This window comes from Schistocerca cancellata, chromosome 2, assembly GCF_023864275.1.
Source record: "Schistocerca cancellata isolate TAMUIC-IGC-003103 chromosome 2, iqSchCanc2.1, whole genome shotgun sequence".
NCBI lineage: Eukaryota > Metazoa > Arthropoda > Insecta > Orthoptera > Acrididae > Schistocerca > Schistocerca cancellata.
In genome coordinates this window covers 1,058,146,443-1,058,166,823 of record NC_064627.1, presented here as the reverse complement: position 1 = coordinate 1,058,166,823, position 20,381 = coordinate 1,058,146,443, and the positions used below count along the sequence as shown (strand labels likewise).

At 35.9% G+C, this 20,381-nt stretch overlaps 1 protein-coding gene across 1 annotated transcript in view; it reads left to right on the top strand.

Annotated features, from left to right (window-relative positions):
• LOC126160968 (uncharacterized) overlaps nt 1-20,050 on the top strand; it is a 340,498-nt gene extending 320,448 nt beyond the window's left edge. Inside the window, exon 12 of the mRNA XM_049916949.1 lies at nt 18,710-20,050. Within this exon, the coding sequence (XP_049772906.1) occupies nt 18,710-18,905 (196 nt within the window). The 3' untranslated portion in view covers nt 18,906-20,050. The remainder of the gene's footprint in view (nt 1-18,709) is intronic.
• The last annotated feature ends 331 nt before the right edge of the window (nt 20,051-20,381 follow it).

The window sequence follows — 20,381 nt, the reverse complement described above, 5'->3', positions numbered from 1 at the left end:
TTGTGTGTGCAATATTTTGCTCCATCGTCTACATGCTTCCTGATATTCCTTTGGCCTTAGGCCGTATATAAATTTCACTTTCTTTCTTCCTTTTTTACTCTGTCTTTATATCCAGTGTCTGCATTGTAATTAAAATGTCCCTTCTGTACTCACATGAGAATGGTACTTTTTCCTAATTTCAGTTTTCCCTTTGCATTCTCACATATTTTTCTGTTCTCCCTTTGTCTGTATTTTATGATCATCTCCCTCCTCCCCCATCCCCCATTCCCCAATTATTCATTTCATATTTTATTCAGAGTATTCTGTGTTGTGTTATTGTGTGTGACTTGTCCTCTTGTTTACCATAAACCTAGCCTTTTAATTTCTTCCTTCTTATCTTTACTGCCCGTAGAAAATCCTTACTTTGCAAACTGAGAACTTAATTCGTTGTCTGTAAGTGTCTGTAGTCTAAATTTAACCTGCATTTAGGATGAATGCAGACTTTCCATCTATTTTCATTAATGCCCGATACTTCACTTCACTTGTGACAAGCATCATATTTTTCTGTCAGGGTGTAAATTTATTGTTATTACAATTTCTGTGCTGCATATTACTGTACCATTTTATATATGAACTACATTTCTTGATTGCTGTTTCCAGGCTTATGGATGATGAAATGTAGAAATCATCCGAGCCCAGTAAGTAGCAAATTTATCTGAAATGCATGTCCTGCTCTTTGCATTATCCTCCATGCTGAGTAGATTAGCTATGTAGAGTGCAGTGAGTTGGCGCCATAGAACCCATTTCTGCTGTTCACTGTTGGTAGTTAATTATGTGATTGCCTGTTGTTGTGCACAGAGAACTTTTACATTCGAGTAGCATGAGTATCCACAGATGTTTCTGCAAGTCTGCATGTATGTGGTGTTGAACTAACTGACATAGTTTTCTGTGTCTTTAACAAAGAATAACTCTCAATAATATCCTCAGTGATGGCAAAATTAAGAAACTTGCAAATATATTACCCGTCCTACTTTCACATTTTAGTATCATGATCCAGATTCCTTCTGAGTAATTTCACTGCACAGCAATTAGTGCATTCAGATGATTGTATTAGAAGCATATATGCAGGTGCTGAACCCCTTGCATGCTTGAGAGAAAAGGTTAATTATTGAAGAGTTGAAAACTATGCAGTCTATGCTGTCATCAGTGTTTGTGTTGTGGAGAGAATAATGCAAGAAGAGTTTTGAGTTTCCTCATAATTATCAAGTAAAATTATAATTATTTTATTTAGTTACATGTTTTAAAGTTGTGTCTGGCTGACTTTAGATGTATGCAGTCAGTTTGACTATACATTAAAAATATTATTAAAAAAGCAGCAGCACATTGATAAAAATATTCTTGCTTCTAACTCCAGAGGAGATTTTTTACTTGAAATGGGAAATAGTACAGGCTATTATCAGAGAACTGAGAGTCCTATAAATCCAGAAAGATAGATGTGTTCCTGGCTGAAAGCCAGTTGACATTAGGGATGGAAGCACTCTTAATGAGACACGAGTTTAGAAGTGAGACTCTCATGACATGCCTGCAGGTCTTCTATGGACTCATCACTACCAAATGCAAATATGTATTTGTTCTTCATGCAAAAATTAGTAGTGACTAAAAAAAAAGAAAAAAAGTCAACAGTACTCTATGTATGGCACTTCACCGTCTTCTCTCTCTCTCTCTCTCTCTCTCTCTCTCTCTCTCTCTCTCTGTGTGTGTGTGTGTGTGTGTGTGTGTGTGTGTGTGTGTGTGTGTGTGTGTGTGCGTGCGTGCGTGTGTGTCCACCTGTCTGTCTGTCCATTGCCTCTCCCCTTTTGCAGATTATTAATTACTACTTTCTTGTGGCATGATGATTTATTTGGCTATGTGTGATTTCTCACTCCAACATTTAATTAATAATCATGTCAGGCAAACATTCAATTATTTGTTATTTTGAAAGTAAAGGGAAAAAGATGAGTGAACTAAAGTAACCAAATTAAATGGCTTACTGATTCGTTTTGTTTCTGTACCTTCATATCATACAAGTTGAGAAGGGAAACTGGTGATACGATATGATAGATTGTTTACTATTCTGTGATATCCACTCATTATGGATGGTATTACTAGGTAGAATGGTTTTCCGTATGCTTGGATTTATGTTTGACAGTTGATCTATATATTATCCATGATGAAATATGAAAATTATATACTAGAGAAAGTCTAAAGTAATAGTAGTATGTGAACTAGTTTATGTCTGCAAAATAAAGCTTATTAAAGTGCTAAGCAGAGTACATAAACAGCTAAAATAGTGACTGATTTCAAAACACAAGTTCTTACTTGATAGAAAGAAAAGTTAAGCCTGTGTTGTTGTAGTCTTCAGTCTGAAGATTGGTTTGATGCAGCTCTCCATGCTACTCAGTCTTACACCAGCCTCTTCATCTCTGAATAACTAATGCAACCTACTTCCTTCTGGATCTGCTTACTCTATTCATCTCTTGGTCTCTCTTCCCTCCAATACTAAATTGGTGATCCCAGTGTCTCAGAATGTGTCCTATCAACCAATCCTTTGTTTTAGTCAAGTTGTGCCATAAATTTCTTTTCTTCTCAATTCTATTCAGTACCTCCTCATTAATTAGGCAATCTACCCATCTAATCTTCAGTATTTTTCTGTAGCACCACATTTCAAAAGCCTCTATTCTCTTCCTGTCTAAACTGTTTACCATCCATGTCTCACTTCCACACAAGGCTAAACTCCAGACAAACACCTTCAGAAAAGACTTCCTAACAGTTATATCTATAGTCACTACTAACAAATTTATCTTTGTTGGAAACACTCTCCCTCTGCTGTTGCAAGTCTACATTTTGTATCCTCTCTACTTTGGCCAACATCAGTTATTTTGCTGCCCAAATAGCAAAACTCATGTCTTACTTTAAGTGTCTCATTTCCTAATCTAATTAACTTAGCGTCACTTGATTTAATTCAATTGCAGTCCATTATCCTTGTTTTGCTTGTGTTGATTTTCATCTTATATCTTCCTATCAAGACACTGACCATTCTGTTCAACTGCTCTTCCAAGTCCTTTGCTGTCTCTGGTGGTAGTACAATGTCTTTCGCCAACCTCTGTTTTTATTTCTATTCCCTGAACTTTAATTCCCACTCTGGATATTTCTTTGGTTTCCATAACTGTTTTGTCAGTGTACAGGTTGAACAACATTGGGGATAGGCCTCACTCCCTTGCCTCACTCCCGTTTCAACCACTGCTTCCCTTTTATGCCCCTTGACTCTTATAACTCCCATCTGCTTTTTGTACAAGTTGTAAATAGTCTTTTTCTTCCTGTTTATTACCTCTGCTACCTTCAGAATGTCAAAGAGAGTATTCCAGTCAGCATATCCAAAAGCTTTCTCGTAAGTCTATAAATGCTACATACCTATGTTTTCTCTTGTTAACCTACTATCTTCTAAGATAAGCTGTGTGGCTCTCCCAAAGCTGTCAGTAGTTCTGACAAAATATTGTCTACCCCTGGTGCTTTGTTTCAACTTACATCTTTCAGAGCTCTGTCAAATTCTTCTCACAGTACCATACCTCTCACCTCATCTTCATCTATGTCCACTTCCCTTTCTATAATATTGTCTTTAAGTTGATCTCCCTTGTATAGACTGTGTACATACTCCTTCCACCTTTCAGCTGTCCCTTCTTTGCTTAGGACTGGTTTTCCATCTGAGATTTTGATATTCTCTTTTCCCCAGAGGCCTCTTTAACTTTCCTGTAGGCAGTATTGATCTTTCCCCTGGTGAAATATGCTTCTAAACCCTTACATTTGTCCTGCTTAGCCATTTTGCACTTCCTGTCAGTCTTATTTTTTTAACATCTGTATCCCCTTTTGTCTGCTTCATTTGCTGCATTTTTAAAGTTTCTTCTTTCATCAGTTAGATTCAATATCTCTCATGTTATACAAGGATATCTACTAGGTCTCGTCTTTTTACCTATTTGATCCTCTGCTACCTTCACTATTTCATCTCTTAAAGCTACCCATTCATCTTCTACTGTATTCATTTTCCCTGTTCTAGTCAACAGTTGCCTAATGCCTCCTCTGAAACTCTTAAGAACCTCTGGTTCTTCCAACTTATCCAGGTCCCATCTGCTTAATTTCGTACCGTTTTCCAATTTGGCCAGTTTCAGTCTGCAGTTCGTAACCAATAAATTGTGATCAGAAGCAACATTTATTTCTGGATATGCATTTAAAGTTAAAATCTGGTTCCTAAATCTCTTTCTAACTATTATATAATCAATCCGAAACATTCTGGTATCTACAGGTCTCGTCTACATATACAACCTCCTTTTATGATTCTTAAACCAAGTGTCAGCGATGATTAAATTATATGCAATGTGCAACATTCTACCAGGCAGATTCCTCTTTCATTCCTTTCCTCCAATCCATATTCACCTTTTCTTCCTATTCCTATCACAATTAAATTTTCATCTCCCTTAACTATCTGAATATTTTCTTTAATCTCATCGTACATTTCTTCAATCTCTTTATCATCTGTGAAGCTAGTTGGCAAATAGTTGTGTGTGGGCTTAGTGTCTGTAGTAACACTGTTCACGTTTACGTCACATTTCACTTAGCGTAGACCGGGACTGTGTCCTAGGCATGCCCGATGGGCACAGTCCGTGCTGCCAGAGTTGTTGTTGTTGTTGTTGTTATGCCAGCAGAGGTCGCGTCCGAATTCTCGCGTGCCCTCTGGTGGACGGGACTCTACTTGCGGCAACTACCGTCTGTGACGCGCCGTGCCAATGTGCGCCTCCTGCGATCTTTCTGGTGGCTACTGCAGTGTCTATCTTGGCTATGATAATGCCTTCACTATGCTGTTCATAGTGGCTTACCCATATTCCAACTTTTTTAATTCATTATTAAATCTACTCCTACATTACCCCTATTTAATATTGTATTATAACACTGTATTTGCCTGACCAGAAGTCCTGTTTCATCTGCTGCTGAACTTCACTAATTTCCTCCATATCTGACTTCAAACCTATCCATTATCCTTTTTAAATTTTCTAACCTACTGGCCAGATTAAGTGACCTTACATTTCATGCGCTGACCTGCAGTATGCCAGTTTTATTTCTCCAGAGTTGTCCCCAACTGTAACTGAGAAAATAAGGTATTTGATATTAGTTGAATCCACTAAGGAGAAATGAAAAGCACGGAGAAACTGAAGTGTATGGTACGTACAGAACCGTATTTGAAAAGAGTATTATTGCCAACGGAAAGTAAGAATTGGAGTGAGTTCTGAGGATCTGCAGAGCTCCAAACTACGTAAGTTATAACACATTATGGAAATTAGCTAACTGAAATACATACAATACATACATACAACACATACAACAAGAAAGTGGCTGTAAGGAAGGACAGGGATACAGCAGTCAGCCGCAACATGAGTTTTTATTATTCTTACATATCCAAATTTCAGTATTATGAAAAGGAAAGTTGCTACTCACCATATAGCAGAGATGCTGAGTCACAGATACGCACAACAAAAAGACTTTCGTAGTTAAAGCTTTCAGCAATTAAGGCCTTCATCAACAATCGACAACACACACACACACACACACACACATAAATGCAACTCGCACACATGACTGCAGTCTCAGGCAACTGAAACTGGTATGGTTTCAGTTTCCTGAGACTGCAGTTGTGTGTGTGTGTGTGTGTGTGTGTGTGTGTGTGTGTGTGTGTGTGTTGTTGACGAAGGCCTTAGTGGCAGCAAGTTTTAATTGTGAGTATTTTTGTTGTGCCTATCTGTGACTCAGCATTTCCACTATATGGTGAATAGCAACTTTCCTTTTCATAATATTGTTACAGTTCGTCCTGGATTTTCCATTGTTTGATATCCAAATTTCAGCTATAAATAGCCATCTGCAGTGCATTTTTAGTGAGTTATAATCCAGCAAACTCCCAGCAGTATGTCACCATACAATTTTATTGGTGTACAGGCAGGAGGAAACAGGTTGTTGAATGACTTTTCCCTTAAAATTTTGAGTCATTAGAGGAGACACTTCTAACTTTGATCACTTTTTAAAAAAACTCATCACAAAGTACCTACCCATCTCATTTTTGTCACTCGAATCCACAACAACCCATGCCACCTGTATTTATCTTTATCTATAATACAAATAATCATATGAAGAATGCAAAGTTAAAAGGTTCCTACTGCCAAATCTCACATTGTGAGGATAATCAAAAAAACAATGTCTCTCTCTCTCTCTCTCTCTCTCTTTGTACATATCTGATTTGTATCTGAAAAATTAAGAAGGTATTTTAATACAATAGAATTATGCTGCTTACTGCTTCACCACAAAAATAATGTCACAAATTAGAAAATAAATACTTTATTAAGAATGTTATAATTGCTTACCAGGAAGCCCATTGGTTCTAGGTGCCAACAAGAAAGTTTTTATGAGTTGATTTGCCCAAGAAGAAAACAATAACCAGTAACTGGTAATAATGCCATTTATTGTTACCAGTTTTCAACCATCAGGTTCATCTTCAGGTGGCTGTCCAGGTTTATATTAAATTTGTTGTTGCTTGTATTACTTGTTGGCTATTTTTGTTCAACAGTTAATGTAAACAACAATAAATCTTGTTGAATGTAAGTAGCCATCTGGAGAGGAACCTGTTGGATCAAAACTGGTAACGATGCTATTTGTGTAAATAAACAGCATTATTAACAGTGGCTTGTTGCTGTTTTCTTCTTTGCAAGAATCAGCTTGTATTTTGTACACATCTCAAAGATGTCAGTTTTTGACAAAATAGCAGGAAGAAAGTTTTTATTCCAAGTGTCATTAATACTGATGCACTATACTTCATTTGTGGTAACACAAGTACAGAAATACGGCATTAGTTTTTTAAATAATAGAACTATAGTTAACAAAAGCCACTTCTCACATCTTGTAAATTTTGGAACTCCAGAAGGAAGCACAGCTTGGTGCAAAGACAATGCACCACCTAGTAACATATGTTTGGGAAGCTTTCTCCATAGTTTTTGCACATGGATCAAGTCTAGGTACATGCAGCAGAGTGCTGAGTACACAGTAGCACTGAAAATGCAATTTTTAGAAAGAAGGCACTTAGAATGTTTTCCATTTCTGCTCATTACATTTCTTAAATATTTTGAAATATTATTATTTCTTTATTGTAATTGTACACTAGTGGTGAGTGGCGCATGACGGTGAATCAAACAGCCATAACATGTTATCATTAACATGGGTGAAACTTTACAACAAACATGGTGTTTTTTTCCTCACAGATTTAATCTACTACTTCACATTAAAAGTAGAAAAATCTGCAGGAAAACACAATTGTCAAACATGATTTTAGTCATTTAACAGGGATATATTCTTTACATATTTAGTAACTTTTACTTTGCTCAACTTGTCTGTGAATTTACTGGAATTTCTGATGCAACTGTAAAATTGGTTCTTACTCACTTTTTTTTTCATCTTGTCAAAAATATAATCTCCTGTGTCAAATAAATTCCTTTCAAAATCCTGAGCATCAAATATTTCTTCATATTCCATATTCTTGAGCTAATCCTAAGTTCCACTACTTTCTTCATCTTCTTGTTTCTCTTTTGCTGTGATGTCTTCATGGGTAAAACCTTCTCTGCTGTATAGGAATTTGCTGGTGTAACCTTTATTTTCATTTGTTTTCCTTTTCTGATTTTTTAAAGTTTTTGTTTCAAATTTCTCCCTATTCTGTTGTGACAGTAACAATTTTACATTTTCCCTTTTTCATTCCATTTCTCCTTGGACATGGTTGTCATAAAGGCTAAATCTTTTTTGGAGATGCTATAAAGCTGTATGTGTTTCAAACAGTATAGAAAAGGATGCACAGGAGATGTATTCTGTAGTAAAGTCATTTGTGGATCATTTGCTGGCAGAGTGAAAAGATTACTTTCTAACTGACATTGTTTAAGAGAAGGAACATTGGCATCTGCATGTATTTCCTTTGTTGTGGGATTTTCATCTGATTTAGGACCGTCTGGTACACAGGACCCTAATAAATCATCATCAGAAGAATGTTGTTGTGGTCTTCAGTCCTGAGACTGGTTTGATGCAGCTCTCCAGGCTACTCTATCCTGTGCAAGCTTCTTCATCTCCCAGTACCTATTGCAGCCTACATCCTTCTGAATCTGGTTAGTGTATTCAACTCTTGGTCTCCCTCTATGATTTTTACCCTCAACTTTGCCCTCCAATACTAAATTGGTGATCCCTTGATGCCTCAGAACATGTCCTACCAACCGATCCCTTCTTCTAGTCAAGTTGTGCCACAAACTCCTCTTCTCCCCAATTCTATTCAATACCTCCTCATTAGTTATGTGATCTATCCATCTAATCTTCAGCATTCTTCTGTAGCACCACATTTCGAAAGCTTCTATTCTCTACTTGCCCAAACTATTTATCGTCCATGTTTCACTTCCGTACATGGCTACACTCTATACAAATACTTTCAGAAACGACTTCCTGTCACTTATACCTATACCTGATGTTAACAAATTTCTCTTCTTCAGAAACGCTTTCCTTGCCATTGCCAGTCTACATTTTATATCCTCTCTACTTCGACCATCATCAGTTATTTTGCTCCCCAAATAGCAAAACTCCTTTACTACTTTAAGTGTCTCATTTCCTAATCTAATTCCCTCGGCATCACCCAACTTAATTTGACTACATTCCATGATCCTCATTTTGCTTTTGTTGATGTTCATCTTATATCCTCCTTTCAAGACATTGTACATTCCATTCAACTGCTCTTCCAAGTTCTTTACTGTCTCTGACAGAATTACAATGTCATCGGCGAACCTCAACCTTTTTATTTCTTCTCCTTGGATTTTAATACCTACTCCAAATTTTTCTTTTGTTTCTTTTACTGCTTGCTCAATATACAGATTGAACAACATCGGGGAGAGGCTACAACCTTGTCTCACTCCCTTCCCAACCACTGCTCCCATTTCATGTCCCTCGACTCTTATAACTGCCATCTGGTTTCTGTACAAATTGAAAATAGCCTTTCGCTCCCTGTATTTTACACCTGCCACCTTCAGAATTTGAAAGAAAGTATTCCAGTCAACATTGTCAAAAGCTTTCTTTAAGTCTACTAATGCTAGAAACGTAGGTTTGCCTTTTCTTAATCTAGCTTCTAAAATAAGTCGTAGGGTTAGTATTGCCTCACGTGTTCCCATATTTCTACGGAATCCAAACTGATCTTCCCCGAGGTCGACTTCTACCAGATTTTCCATTCGTCTGTAAAGAATCCACGTTAGTATTTTGCAGCCGTGACTTATTAAACTGATAGTTCGGTAATTTTCACATCTGTCACTGCCTGCTTTCTTTGGAATTGGAATTATTATATTCTTCTTGAAATCTGAGGGTATTTCACCTGTCTCATACATTTTGCTCACCAGATGGTAGAGGTTTGTCAGGACTGGCTCTCCTAAGGCTGTCAATAGTTCTAATGGAATGTTGTCTGCTCCCGGGGCCTTGTTTCGATTTAGGTCTTTCAGTGCTCTATCAAACTCTTCACGCAGTATGATACCTCCCATTTCATCTTCATCTACATCCTCTTCCATTTCTATAACATTGCCCTCAAGTACATCGCCCTTGTATAGACTCTCTGTATACTCCTTCCACCTTTCTGCTTTCCCTTCTTTGCTTAGAACTGGGTTTCCATCTGAGCTCTTGATATTCATACAAGTTGTTCTCCTTTCTCCAAATGTCTCTTTAATTTTCCTGTAGGCAGTATCTATCTTACCCCTCATGAGATAAGCCTCTACATCGTTACATTTGTCCTCTAGCCATGCCTGTTTAGCCATTTTGCACTTCCTGTCGATCTCATTTTTGAAACGTTTGTATTCCTTTTTGCCTGCTTCATTTACTGCAGTTTTATATTTTCTCCTTTCGTCAATTAAATTCAATATTTCTTCTGTCACCCAAGGATTTCTACTAGCCCTCATCTTTTTACCTACTTGATCCTCTGCTGCCTTCACTACTTCATCCCTCAAAGTTACCCATTCTTCTTCTACTGTATTTCTTTCCCCCATTCTTGTCAATTGTTCCCTTATGCTCTCCCTGAAACTCTGTACGACCTCTGGTTCTTTCAGTTTATCCATGTCCCATCTCCTTAAATTCCCACCTTTTTGCAGCTTCTTCAGTTTTAATCTGCAGTTCATAACCAATAGATTGTGGTCAGAGTCCACATCTGCCCCTGGAAATGTCTTATAATTTAAAACCTGGTTCCTAAAGCTCTGTCTTACCATTATATAATCTATCTGAAACCTTTTAGTATCTCCAGGGTTCTTCTATGTATAAAACCTTCTTTCATGATTCTTGAACCAAGTGTTAGCTATGATTAAGTTGTGCTCTGTGCAAAATTCTATAAGGGGGCTTCCTCTTTCATTTCTTAGCCCCAGTCCATATTCACCTACTACGTTTCCTTCTCTTCCTTTTCCTACTGTCGAATTCCAGTCACCCATGACTATTAAATTTTCAGCTCCCTTCACTATCTGAATAATTTCTTTTATGTCATCATACATTTCTTCAATTTCTTCGTCATCTGCAGAGCTAGTTGGCATATAAACTTGTACTACTGTAGTAGGCATGGTCTTCGTGTCTATCTTGGCCACAACAATGCGTTCACTGTGCTGTTTGTAGTAGCTTACCCGCATTCCTATTTTCCTATTCATTATTAAACCTACTCCTGCATTACCCCTATTTGATTTTGTATTTATAACCCTGTATTCACCTGACCAAAAGTCTTGTTCCTCCTGCCACCGAACTTCACTAATTCCCACTATATCTAACTTTAACCTATCCATTTCCCTTTTTAAATTTTCTAACCTACCTGCCCGATTAAGGGATCTGACATTCCACGCTCCGATCCGTAGAACGCCAGTTTTCTTTCTCTTGATAACGACGTCCTCTTGAGTAGTCCCTGCCCGGAGATCCGAATGGGGGACTATTTTACCTCCGGAATATTTTACCCAAGAGGACGCCATCATCATTTATCCATACAGTAAAGTTGCATGCCCTTGGGAAAAAATTACAGCCGTAGTGTCCCCTTGCTTTCAGCCGTTCGCAGTACCAGCACAGCAAGGCCGTTTTGGTTAGTGTTACAAGGCCAGATCAGTCAATCATCAGACAGACATCAGAAGAATATTTTGTCAAAAGGATGGACTCCAGCATTTCTTAAATCCATGAGCTATGTTGATTGTGCTGTATGCATGTGGATAGGTTTGATGTGGTAATTCAGAAATATTTTATATATCTCAAGTTTTGCCTGGGTCATTCAGTAGCCAGTTGTCAACATATACTCTGTAGTAGCTGTGTAGAGGCAAGCAGATTGAAATCTCTCCATAGAGGCTGAAGCACACTCAACAGCACCTAAAGAGAGTCATATCTCATGATTATCCAAAAGAAGCAACATTTTCTCTTCTTTTGTTGGTTTTACCTGTTGTTGGGGAAAACGTTCTCATTACACCATCGCAATAGACTTGTTTTGCCAGGTGTCCTAGCCCATGCTCCTCTCAACATAAATTCCTTGAAATTAACTCTTGGGAATATCAACATTGGAGGTATATGGTTTGCTTTTTCATTACCGAGCTGGCCACATTCTGTCGAAGTTGCCTTGCCAATCTGCTTCACATGTTTTGAGATTTTGAACTGTTAATAGGCCACTTTGATCAGTATTCTATAGACTTGACAGGTGGGAAGGGGCCTAAATGTACACAATTTGAAGATTGTCAAAACAGCATTGGACATTAAATGTATTAAAACTTGAGACCCTAAGAAAGCTTCTTCTTGGTGTTCTCAAAGATGAAGAACCTAATGACTCTTTAAAAAAACTGTTTATCTATTTCTCCCCTGGCAACATTTCATCATCCCGGTTGCTTGTAAAAAGTTTCTTATTTATTACAAATATCTGTAGGCAATCTTACTGACTCACTCCAAGGTACAAGAGGATGTTACCTTTATGTTGTGAGTTAGCTATTTGAGTAATATCTCCTTTTATTCACTACTTAAAAGGTTTGAGATTACACCTCTTCAAATTGCATTACTAAACAACGAGAAACCATATACTAAAACAAACACCAAAGTCTTAATAAAATGTTTACTCATCAAACACTATGCAGCGACAAAGCAAGTTGGTGGAGGCTGCCATGTAATGTTTATTGCTTGAAATAGTTTGAATGTTGACCACTAAATGGCAGTAACAGCTGAAGAAAGAAGTGTGATTTGAGGTATGCTGTCATTAAGGTACAACAGATTTCTCTACTAAGAGAGGTTATCTCATGGGGTACGTGCAAATGGCATGACTGAGATATTGGAGTCAGAGAGGGATATAAACAGTATGAAATGAATTAAATGCACTAGAGTGGTTGGATGATGGCATTGAAATCAGTGCAGTGATATGAAATGAGGATGGCATTTGTCACTACATATATATTGCATTGTGTGTTCAACATTTGTGAAAAGTTTTTGCTAATGTCTAGCAATAGGAAAATTTTGTGTAAATGATAAGCAAAAAATAACATGAAATCTACCATTTTTAGCAACATAACGTGAAACCAGTGTTGTTTATGAAATGTCCCGTGTAAAAACTGATAGTTGTTGAATGCTGAAACTGGATTTGACTTTTTTTACCGTCATTTAGAATTGTGTATATTCTTAGAATGAAAGCTGATTTCCTGCATAAAGAACTTTGGTCCTAGATGTGATGTTAAACAAAAATACTGTACTTTCAATGAGCTCTCGTCCAATAAGAGTTTTAATCAATGACTTCACCTATCCTGAGACTTCTGGACAAGGTATCATACAAAAAATGGAATGTTTTTGAGAGATCTTTAATCCGATGCATCAGTTTTAAACTACATATTTTTGTAGTGTGTGTGTGTGTGTGTGTGTGTGTGTGTGTGTGTGTGTGTGTGTGTGACACATATTTTCAGTGTTCTGTTTTGCCACCAGAAACATATTTGGATGGCATCACTTGTCCTGTGCTCTGATTGGCTGGGTGGGTGGGGATCATGTTGATTTATGTGTTTGTTAAGCTAAAGTGCCGTATTTGGTAATTTTCATTTTTATACTTGCATATTACAAAAATAAGCAGTTTAATTCATCCACCACATTAAAGATCTCTCCTAACTGCATTGTTTATCATATGATTTGTTGAGCAAAAATATTGCTAAATCTTATGTTGCTAGATAAATCTGTGCCCAGAATTCCAAGTTAAAAGTTAAGTTTCATTCATTATGGTGAGAAAATTACTTTTTGGTGATCAAAACAGCAAGCTTTTGAGAAATATGAAGGGACCAATAATTTAGGTGGGGTGAAGGAAACACTGAAATGCACTAGTTTGCACCTTCAAATTAGGATAACAACTGTTATGGGCACATGTCCGTGTAGTCTGTGTTCGCAGCTCTAGGTTCTTGTTTCAGGCATGGGTTGGTAATGGTCTCTATTCATGATAATGAATTCTACTAATGATGACATGTCATAGTGCCTGTTATTTGTACTTAGAATAGCAAGTCTCTGCGGTGCAATATATTCTGAAGGGATACAAATCCCTTCATAATTTAGTGGAAAAGCAACTTCTCATGCCAGCGGTATTTTTCGGCATCATCAGATGTCTGGTATTGTGCTGAAGGTAGTTTTTCTCCTGTGATCAAATTAAGACTCCAGCAGGCTGTTTTCACACTGCAGTGAAGTGTTAATGGATCAGTGACATAATGCCTTAGAACAGAATGTTGAAGTTACAACAGTTCTTTCTTTTGAAAAGTTTTACAGTGTTTGGTTGCAGAGTTATTTTTGCTTTAACTGATTAGATTTAGTGGATTAAATATAAATGAGTTATTTATTTCAATAACATAAATAAATGTGTCATGTAAAGTCAATAAATATACAATTAATGGATATATTTTCATTTTCAGCATAAAACTAAAAAACAAAGAAATGAGACAAAAGTAAGGAGCATAGGGCACTTCAAAAATAAGCCATCAGAAACTAATACCAACATAACAGAAAATAACACCACAACTGTCAGAAAATAACACAGGAATTGATCGTAAAACAAAAAGTATTTTTTCCTGTTCCTACTGACATTCTTTAATTTAACTGCATCTTCATTGATTACATCATCATCATCCACTCATTTCATATCAGCGGATGTAATTCATCTGTGGCAGAAAAGGGAAATTAAAATAAAAAGAAACATTTGAAGAAACTGTATTTTGAAGAGAAAAATATAAAACTGGGTAGTAACATGTCAGTTAAATTGAACACATTGCTTTTAGGATTGTATGAGACTAACGTAATCATTATTACCTTGGTCTCTGAAGTTACCACTGTTGCAGGAGCAGGCATGAGCTATAGCTACATATTAGGTGCAGCCTCTAAAGCGTTCACAATGTTAAAAATATATGATACTTGTGTTTCATATGGGGTAAATGGAGCAAATGAGGCAGGAGGTATTAATGTTTTATTTGGTTTATAAACTTGATATTAATAGTTTAAGAAACACAAAAGTTTATGAAACAACATATTTGCTCTCTTGTGTATCTGCCAGACATGTCCCAGCTGTACTAGTTTCAGCAGTTGATAAGTAGAAACTTTTATCCACACTTCTCGTATTTTGGTGTTTAATTTATTTTGTTTAGTTTCCTATTACAGCTACCTCATTTGGTTTGAAGCCCTTTGTGTTCATGCTGCATGTTCAACATATCTTTACTATTGTTATTATTATTTTATTATTATCATTATCATCATCAAAATATGTAAAATAAGAAAAGGAAATCACTTACCTATAGAAAATTGGTTCATGGCGCACAGAAACATGTGATAGAAAACATTTAACACTAGCTTTTGTGCTCTTGATTTTTTTCCTAGTAAGAGCACAGTGTGTAGTGAGAGTACACTCTTACTAGAAAATGAGCAAGAGGTCTAAAGCTAGTGTCAATTGATTTCTATTATGTGTTTTTGTGTGTCACACACCAATTCTCTGTAGTTAAATGGTTGCCTTTTGCTTATTTTATGTATTTTCCCAGCCAGGTATTTCTGTTATTGTTATTATTGTTATGTCTAAAATTTACTATTTATTCCTGTGGTGATGTGTTGAATAGCTTGCATGAGTCTTGAAACAAATGATAATCTAAGTTGTATCCAATTGCATTGCATATTTCCTCACTCAAAATTATGGTGTTTGCCTTAAAATGTGAATAACATCACCTGTTACTATGATTTGAAAAATAGATTTGTTGTTTATGTGATTGACTATTAGGCAGCTTCATGTAGTATACAAGTGCTCTTTACCTACCATGACATATAATTTTATCTCATTGCCATAAAGAATCATCTTCCATTTGCACCATGAAACTGAAATATAAAAGTGCAGATGACAAGGATGCTTTGTTTTCAATAATTAATGGATGCCAGATGTGTACTTCCAAGATATAATAATAATTATTAGCCATTGGTCATATAAAATGAGATAAAATAAAAATTAATAAGACATTGGATGTGTAGTTAGTGAATACAGTTAATGCGCAAATGGTTGTTAGATAAGATAAATATTAGTAAATGCAGTACTTACATAGTAACTGATTCAAAAACAGATACGAAATTGATATAAATTGACACACAGGAAAATTATTAAGACAGTGAATATAATTATCATCTTACAAGCCAATAACCAGTATGTATAGGAAGACCTACTCGAGACACTGTTGAGCCTCAAAGTGGTTGTGAACATAAAGGAGTGAGCTTTTTCCACTACATGTCAGTGGAGTTGTTTTTCTCCCATGCATAGGACAAGAGAGGAAAAGGGAGACTGCAGTGAGGGAAGTGAGAGAGTATATTAACGGGGTAAAAAGATCACAGCTTGAAATGTTCGGAATGGGGATGTAAAGTACTTTTTATTTTCATTCAAGCTTTGCCTCAGTATTGTCTTGACTTCCTTCATACATATATTACATCCATGAATATGAGTCTCTCCTTACTGTGAGACAGTTCACCCTCTAACCGTTGGTGGTTTTCCTATTTTTTGGTACAAAATCATGGGGCATTTTTATTCAATCATTAGAATACTTGCAGCAATATAATTAAAGGAATGTAACAAGAAAACCAATTTAGATTTGATTTTTAATTGATATTTAATGTAAATAATCGCTTTCAACTTTATAAAATCAGAATAAACTTATTGATAGTTTTTCTAGTGTTCTGTATCTTGAAGCAAGGTTCCATACACAGAAATATGATTACAAAATTGCTAATGTGAGAAGTTGTGTGCGTAAGTATGTGAGTGAGACTGGAGAATCTGTAAAACGCAACTCCAAATGTTTCAGACCAAAAGAAAGAAATATTATAGGAACATAACAATCTCCAATATTCCACTACACCAGAAAAAGATATGACTGGAGAATAGCAGCCTACAAAGTTTCAGAGGATGTTCCAGAGGAACGGAAAAGTATTTGGTGGGAAAAATCATGACTTCTGACATGCAAACAGCACAGAAATTATATGCGACACGATAATAGTGGGCCTTTGAAATTGCCTGAAAGAGTGGAATGCACACATTTGTGTCACCTGCAGCTGGATGATAAAATGCACATATTTTGAGATGAGGTCACCAAGCTAATCTAGGTTCTCATATCTTTATTTTTTTATGATAACTGTTGACAATGGACTTTGGTCTGAAAAGTTCAGTGTGAGAAATAAAAAGGATTATTTATTTTTGTCATAGGGAGGCCTGAATTCCTTTGTTTAGCCTGCAAACATGGCTGCTCTTAGAACTATAGAACCAAATAGTGATGATGAGAAATATATCTCAAGATGTGGTCATTTAAAAAATTTATGCTGGAAGGTGTCGATCCTACAAAAAGTTTGAATTACTTGAGAGATGGAACTCAGAAGGTGCCAAATTTAGTGTTCTCCAACAATTCATACTTAAAAAAATTAGTCAGTTTTCCCATTGCCAGTGCACCTTCATGTTCTGTCTTGAAGAAAGACTTTTTTTTCATGTGTAACACAATACTCTTCTCTTTCATGTCCAGTTGAGTACCCTTTACTAGGTAATTAATGCTAAGAATACTTTTGCACCCCAGAACACAAAGGTTGTAGCCATTCTGTCAGATGAAACCCACTTCACCTTTTTCTGGTGCAGAGACATTATTCATTCCTACAATTGTTCTGTGAATACTATCATGAAGTAAAGGATAAAGGATATGAAGCAAGTCAAGCATGAACAAAGTTGAGCAGCTGTTAAAAATTACATTACCAGTAAAGTGCTGAAAACTATTTGTGCTTACTCAAGCTAAACTAGCTTCCATCCACAACTTGACTATTGTTTCACTCCTGTCACAAAGTGGTTATCCCATGTGTTGTCCACAGTAACAGATCAATGAACAAAACTGTTGGATTCTTTTAAAACAGTCCAAACTTTCTTGAGGAATTCATTTTTTACATTTGCTTTTGGTCAGTGTTCAACAATGTGGCACCTAGCTTGCACAGAAATTTCACATAGTTGATTCTTCATTCAAAATGTATTGTGTCCTGGCTTCTGATGAGTGCTGTATCCTGTTATCCTGTTCTCTGATGTACCTCTGATGTCAGCTGTTTCATTCACCATTTTATCAACACTTACCCAACACCATATTTATTTACACTGTCGTGATGTTTGCAGTTTAAGGATACTTTCATAAGGATCATTTCAAGAGACATATGGCCAAGTTGAATCTGTCACCCATTTCTTAACTTTTAAATGTGAAGCAGCATCCATTTTATAAGCCCCCACCAACAATGGATGAAATTGAGTTGCCAACTTGCTGACCAGTATGGAAACTTTAATGATGGCAAATTATTCCAGTTAATCTGTGTAATGAACTATGTACAACACAACTGCTTTAAGAAAGTATGTACACAGACATATTCTACTGATCATTTTGACTCATTATTATGCAACATATACTAACACACAAAAAGGGAAATTCTTTGATACACATCTTCATAATGAAAATTTTCCAATTTTCTCCACATAATCTACCTTCAGCTAATTGTCATTTATAAATAATATATTTTTGACATTGTGTTCTCTTGTTCTGTATAAATGTAACTCTTGTTTTTAACTCAAGCTATGCAGCAGAGTGATTCCTGACCAAAACCAGTCACACATTAAAGAATAATTTAAACAGCAGCTTACAATGTCATATAGCACCCCTTCTAAAATTTTATCAGCAAATTTGTGTTTTAGTGTTCACAGTGACCATTTTTCTGTTGTGCAAAATAACATTGTTCTGATGGACATGAGCTGCTCTTCTGTATGTGTCCTGTAAGTCCATCTCTGTTATATCTTTCTGTTTGTTATCATTAATTGCAAGTATTCCCTTTCCATATACATTACTGTGGTGATTGAAAATTATGGATGGAACAAAAACCACATTATTTTTATTGTTAAAATTTCCTTGCATTTCCTTCTTGTCTTTTATTGCTAATGAAGGAACCAGTTTTAAATTTCTCAAAAATTGACATTTGTCATCGGTTTTTGCTGTCTGCGCATTTTCAGCACTCCTCTTGTGGTGCATATAGTGTTGGTCTATATCATATGTTTTGTACAACAGATTAAATCATTTGCATAAGTAAAACCTGAAATTTCTACATATTTTAGGAAATTTGAAGATGATGCTGAAGAGGATGCATTATCACCCAATCTGGACAATATTATGATGAACATGTGTGGTGAGAATAAACCGTTGAGCACAAATGGTGAACATCCTAATCCTATCCTCAAGGTAACAGACTTTGACCTGGAAGATGGTGATGATTCAGCAGATTATGCAGCTGATAGTGATTGTTCCATGTAAGATTACAGAAATATTGTTTTTGGAACTGTTTTTTACATGTTGATAATTTGTTATAATGGCCAAAGATTAATTATATACATAAAGACCTGCCAAGAAAGTGAGACGTGCAATATCCAAAGATATAAAGTGCATTTTAGTATACATTGTAATTTTAGGAAGAGACTGTTCATTGATAATTATGAAATTGATGTGAGAACTGTACAACACAGATGAGTGCGTACTGTAAAAAGTTTGTAAGTATCAGTACCTGTGCTGTTTGAATATGACTTTCAAATACAACATTGTGTAACTGAATACTTTAGCTGTTCTATTGTTTTCTGGGTAATTTAATGCTCAAATAGTTTATACATTGTTAACAAAAAAAAGTTAGTTTTGCTTCATAAAACTTCAGCAACTTATGAAGCAGTTTTATTAATTCTTTAACAGAGAGAAAGAGAATGACTGTATTTGTATTCTGGCATTGCATGTAGCAAGAAATACCTTATTTGCATGTTCCAAGTTTTGTGGTTTATTTAGAAATAAATGATGCATTTATAATTCCCATTTTAATGAAGACAGCTGTTGCTGTATTATAACAGAATATTTCAAAATTATATTGTTATTAACATTTTGTTTACAAGTCAGTATCAAACATATGATAATTTTGTCAAGTATTATAAACAACTGTAATTTTGCTAAGCTGCCATTGATAATATAGCTATAAAATATTATTAAATACGTAATATCACTCTGTTACATCATTAAATACATTTGTAGATAATTATTTGGGCAAAGGAAATGGCAGCATAGCAATTTTTAATGTCTTCATACATATATATATTTATGAATTTGTTACTCTTTTTCTTTGGTATGTGTGCACGTGTGTGTGTGTGTGTGTGTGTGTGTGTGTGTGTGTGTGTGCTTTTGAGAGAGAGAGAGAGAAGAAGTCAAAGTGCTTACTCCTTAATAATTACACAGTGAGACAAGAGAGTGCAGTAACAGTGCCTAGTGGGAGAACTGTTACACAGAGTTACTGTAAGAGTTCTTTTCCGTAATCCTGTAGAAATATTTATTGCTTACAACAGTAATACAGTTCCCATACCATGTGTTAATGTTAAAAAATATGCCCATATTTTATGATACAATAAATGTATGTGTTCCTATAAGTCTTGGTGTCTCCTTCATTGAAGAACACTCATTTAAGTATATTTTCAGGATGTTCTTCAGTCATTTGAAGATCCAGGAATGTAATGCAAGGTGCTGTAGATTTCAATTCAGTGAGCATAGTTGCCTGACTTGTTGCCTATTTATGTTACAGAAGTGACAAAATGGTACCTGTGACAACACAGACTAAAAAGGATTTGAAAATAGTTACCTGTGTAATGTGAAATGAGATTTCTGTGCTACACACAACTGAGTTAGTGCATCGTCTAGATAGTTTGATTCATTCAGCCATATGCCTCATTAGTTAAACATACATCATGTTGTGTAGACAGA